At 38.0% G+C, this 5300-nt stretch overlaps 1 protein-coding gene across 1 annotated transcript; it reads left to right on the top strand.

Moving 5' to 3' along the window:
* The first annotated feature begins 579 nt into the window (after positions 1–579).
* On the top strand, positions 580–2594 carry Psf3 (DNA replication complex GINS protein PSF3). The gene is made up of 2 exons (XM_089597596.1): positions 580–715; positions 812–2594. The coding sequence occupies exon 2, from the start codon at positions 874–876 to the stop codon at positions 1468–1470; it is 597 nt and encodes a 198-aa protein (XP_089453722.1). The 5' UTR covers positions 580–715; positions 812–873; the 3' UTR covers positions 1471–2594.
* The last annotated feature ends 2706 nt before the right edge of the window (positions 2595–5300 follow it).

Genomic DNA, 5300 nt, shown 5'->3' with positions numbered 1-5300 from the left:
CATTCATGTTGCTATTTGCAATAAAACGCACTCTCTTTTCCATTTCCGAGGTTGTACATACAAATCACGAACTTCATCAATATTGACACTTGTTTGCTTTTTTTTCTTCTTACACTGTCATTAGTTATGTTTAATTCTTCAAAAATTTCTTGCTGAATATCGCTCTAAATTTTTTGCTTATCAAACTGTACAGCTGAGTTTTCACTAATATTATCTGTAAGTTTAGCTTTTTTTTTATTATTACCATTAAATCTGTATGGTTTTCTTTTTTCCGAAATTTTTCTTTTACGAATAATTTACATTCTATATTTATTTCGCGTCTTTCGTCGAGAATAATGGTTTTGCTCCATTTTAGATTAATTGAAAAAAAGGTTAAGACTATATACTGTAGTAGCAGACAGTTGATGTCAGTTCAGGCAAGAGCACCGGACCTGTACAGGAACTGTGCACAGCCTGAACTCACATATGCAGAAAATGCCTATCTTGCCTGTGCAGGACCTGCCTATGTTATAACACAGGCCTGTGAGGCAAGCTACGGCACATTTCTATTCAGGATGTGACGGCAGCTTAAAGGACTCCTTTTCAAAGCTCTCTTCTTTGCTACCGTGAAAAACCCCTAATCTACTGCATGATTGATATGTATTTACCTTTGGCGCGCATGGTATGGAAAGCAAATTACATTATAATAAGCGTTGCTGATATCGTCGAGAAATAAGTAAGTCAATAAATATTAAGCTGCGCCACCTTCAATTTGTAGACAGCTGAGTGCAGGTACTTACGTATTTAAAATATTATGTGCAATTTTTCACAGGAGAAGTAAGATTTGTAGTTTCCTATGTAAACGTCAACGTAAGAGCAACAAGAAAACCAATCATGAGTGATTACTTTTCGTTAACAGACATCCTCGTTACTGAGGAGCGCATGTCGGTGGAGCTGCAGCAATCGTTTCCAAAGCTCGGCTTTTTGAGTCACTCAGCTAAGGATGTGGACCTTAATGTCGGTGCGAAGCTTGAACTGCCGCTCTGGCTGGCGAGCGCGCTTTGCACACGACATGCCCAGCTAGTCAGTTGCGAGATGCCCAAGGTATATCGTGAGAGTTACCGGGAAATCTTGCAGGCTGACGCTTGCGCCGTCGAGCTGGCCAAGTGGGGTCAACACTACTACGAGCTTGGGTTACAGCTAGGTAGAGTCCAGTTGATGAACGTCGGCGCCGAAGAAGCCCGACGTATAGCTGAGTTCCTGCTACAGGTTTTCAGGGCACGCTTCCGTGTGATCATGGACTCAGAGCAGTGTGTCTTCGGGACCTCAGCCCTTAGCTCACATTCGCCGCCCGTTCTCGAAAAGAAGTTGATTGAGCAGGGCAGTTTTGGCAAGCAGCAGCTCCTCAATTGGATGATACGTGGGGTCAGGCACATTAAAACCTCGACTGTGCTCAATAACATTAAGAAACGTAAGAGAATGAATGTTTAACTGGAGTTCTTTCCCGATTGAAGAAAAAAAAAAACAAAAAATTAATACAAGCTTTCAAAGCACATTGCTCAGGCTACTATAGGCAACTAATATGGGTCTAAGTTTAGCTTAAAAGTGGCGCTGATAAAGGCGAAAATTTGCCTGCCTTGGCTTGACTACTCTTAAGCCACCTACAGAATTCTTGTGAATACATAGATACATACTATACATGGAGGTTCATGTGCACGTGTTATATGGTACTACACATGAATATTCTTTGGTTTGGTATTAAACTGAGCACCTAGAAGTTTTCATGACATGAACAATAAATTAAAAATTGAACCATAGGACGGACTTATACATCACTGATCTGCATGTGCCTTTTCTCATATATTTTGAGATGAACTTCACTTGTATCTACGGGTTTATTTCAATGAATACTTGAAGTCGTAGTTGATAAAGTGAAATGACGACGAGAATTCCATAAATTTTGAACATGTATTCCTTGAACTATTTTTGATCTACTGTTGAAATTTCAGAAGGCTCAGCAGTACCCAAAACATCATGATCGCAACCATGATGTAAAAATACAAATTGTGGCGTTGCATATCCATTTTGATTGACCAATCAGGAATGCTTAAACTGCACCACGATGTGTGTCTGCGAATTTCAAAAGCTTCTAAAATATAAAGCATATTAACATCAAGGAACTTGTGAAACAATATATTTTTTTTATATTAATAGTTTCATTCCAGTTGTTTTTGTGACCAGACTTACAATTCGTAAATATTTACACTGAAAAAACTTACTAAATAGGCAAACATTGATCAGTTGACGTACATGTATGTACATATGGATAATGCCGCCGTAACTGTCTCAGATTCAGTTTAAAATTTTTTGTTTTCCGAATTGAACTTTATAAATATTTTATGGCTGATTGTTGCTTGTCACTACCTAAAAAACAATTATCTACAATGAATTTGCCACAAAATATTAGTGTCAAAACATGCAGCATTTATGATTTTGGGTGGGGGTCGGAACTGACCTATTTGTAAAAAAAACTTAAAATTCATTTTTCAACTGTAAAAGTCTCGAAAAAAATTTGTATGGAAACATTTTAACATGTCCATACCAATAGAATAATTTTTAAATGGTTTATTGTTTTTTTTTACAATTTAAACTTAATATTTTGAAGTTTCCCCACCTGAAAAAAAGACTAATTCAATGTGTAATTAATTCTGTAATACCTTCAAGAAAGCCATGTGGCATTACATATGGTTTTACGTATGGTATTACGTAAGGGGTTTTAGCTTGGTATCGCCATATGTAATTCCATTTGAAAAAACATGAAATTACAAATTGGAAGAAGGAGAAAATTTTTGTCATCTAGAAATAACTGCAGAATACTGTAATGCGTCATTTACTGTGAACAGATTGTGTTACCATCTGGATGATAACTCTAAAACAAGGGGATTCTAGTTATATTTCAGGAATAAAAAAAATTGAGAAATTAAATTTTTTTATACAGAAGTAAAATAAGCTGAACCCCCTTTTTTCGGAGTTATCATCCCGATGGTAAGACAAATTTTCAACTGCCAATAACTTATTATGGCATTTTGCAGTTATTTCTAGATGATAAAAATTTTTTCTTTTTCAAATTATTAATTCCATGTGTTTTTCCCTACGGAATTACATATGACATCACCAAGCTAAAACCCCTCATGTAATGCCAAATGTAAAACCATGTGTTTTGCCATATGGCTGTCCTGAAAGTATTGTAGAATTAATTTTACTTAGAATTCCGTCAATTTTTTTCAGGTGGGTCAAATTAAAATATAGACTGCAACTACATCTTACTAATATATAAAGCAGAAGCGCTAAAACCGTTGTAATCGCTAACCGCGAAAACTACTGAACCGATTTTGCTGAAATTTTGCACACTGATTCATGATACTTTCTAGATGGTTTTAGTATAGTTTTTATCTTAAAAAATTTAATAACAATAGCAATAAATGAGCTCAAAGTTTTGCAAAAATACGCCAGCTTTTCACTTTAGTTTAGTAAAATCCGCTAGGTGGCGTCGACATAAAATCGAAGCTACCTGCAACATAATTAAATAAGTGTGGTTATAATAGGCTGGAGCGTCTCCATATTATTATGGTCGAGCTTCGGCAACTCAACGAGCTGTATTGAGAATGCTGATAATAGTCTTGCAGCTGGGTATCCCGGTTACGGATGACACTCTTCTCTAAAGGGGACAGGGACCTAGGTGTCCCTTCACCCTGAATCTCGGCGAGTGCGATAAAAAAAAAAAAAATTATTTTCAACCGATGCCGTCTGCCAGAATACCAGAAGACATATCTAGCTAGAGCACAATCTGCACCAACTATTCAGAGTTGTGTGGCAGTCCCACCCTCCTACCTGGTATAGTTAGAAAATTTGTGGCTACAAATGTGCAAGGGAAAACAGCTCTGAGGGGCACGGGAAGCCACAACGGCTACCTTCTTGGTCGTCGCGTCCCCAGCGCGCTTACCCAGATGTTCTCGTCTAAAGATGAGCAGTTGGTTACCCGGGGAACGACCCGAGACGAGATATTCTTTGGTCAGCGGCGTACCTTCCTCCATCACAGTCTCCGTACATCAAGACTCCCAGGGTAAGAATCAAGCAACCCGTAGCCAGCTCTTTATCATCAGGAATAATAATAAAGAATAGCCTGGAAGTTTCACCACTGGCGTTTTTTAGGGCCATTATAAGTATTTACGTTCCCTACTTAACCATCAATTTCATCGGTTCTTTTTAGGGGCCACCTAAGTGTAAACTACCTTGCCAACAAATACATTTTTATTACCATTTCCGGAAGCGATTCGTCGACTAAAAGACTATATTAACTAAAGACGGGCACTATTAAACCAAGTCAGCTATTCACTGGCAGACGTCACCTGCGGAGTTGTTCTTCGCAAGGCTGGAAAACCCGGTGACCGACGACTCTATATTAACCTCTTGACTCTAAGCATTTAACCAGGAATCACTGATCCTCTCCAAGGTCTGCGCTGGGCAAACCTATAACAGCTATAAAGGAAAAAAAACTTGAGCCAACGGGACAGCCTCCACTGGAGAAGTATCACTAACCAATCTTCCCATCTAAGATCACCAAAACAACTGAATCTGCAAATAAAAAAGGTGCTTTAGATACCAACGTCTTCGACGTTATAACGGGAGACGTTGGGAAAGAGCACTACAACTAGCCCCAAAGCTTCGGACTTTGTAATTTTTCTCCCAATCAGTCTGGGTCTTCAACAGTAAGCCAGAGAAGATCACCCTGAGGTATCCAGGCAGTCACAATTGCTGTTAACTGCAGTCAAAAAAGAGTTAACTTAAGAAGCTCACCGGTCTTTTTTAGGGCCATCGGACGTCGAATTACCTTCCAACAAATGTATTAAAATTAACAAAGTTGACTGAAAATAGCTTTTAGGGGTCATAAAAGTCGTAAGCATACCACCAATAGTCGCAAAAGGGTATATTGGAAAGAAAACCTCAAATGTATCTAATGAATACAATTTGAGGCGTCAAGAAACTGACGCAGAAAATTTATCGAGATTGAAACAGCAGCATCAAAATCGTCAACTTAAGAGTCCATTACGTGAGAGATCAGCTTTTCATTGTACCCTCACAGCAATCTCTGAAATCTTTAAAGATCCTACTCCAGATTTTTAAATAAGTAGAAAATGTATTTCTGTTTTTGTGGCAATAAAAATGTTGGGTTTTAGGTCCAGGACTTTGTTACTCTGGTAATAAAATTGTGAGATATGAGAAAAAAAATTCTTTTTTTAATATAAATTTTTTGGGGGTTT

The sequence above is a fragment of the Copidosoma floridanum genome, unplaced genomic scaffold (assembly GCF_036245765.1).
Source record: "Copidosoma floridanum isolate Cflo_tuat_1 unplaced genomic scaffold, Cflo_Japanese_pri ptg000034l, whole genome shotgun sequence".
Lineage (NCBI taxonomy): Eukaryota > Metazoa > Arthropoda > Insecta > Hymenoptera > Encyrtidae > Copidosoma > Copidosoma floridanum.
This window is presented reverse-complemented; position numbering and strand designations above follow the sequence as displayed.

What these genes read in the sequence shown, in the direction of transcription:
- Psf3 (XM_089597596.1), top strand. Translation starts at nt 874, where the DNA reads ATGAGTGATTACTTTTCGTTAACAGACATCCTCGTTACTGAGGAGCGC.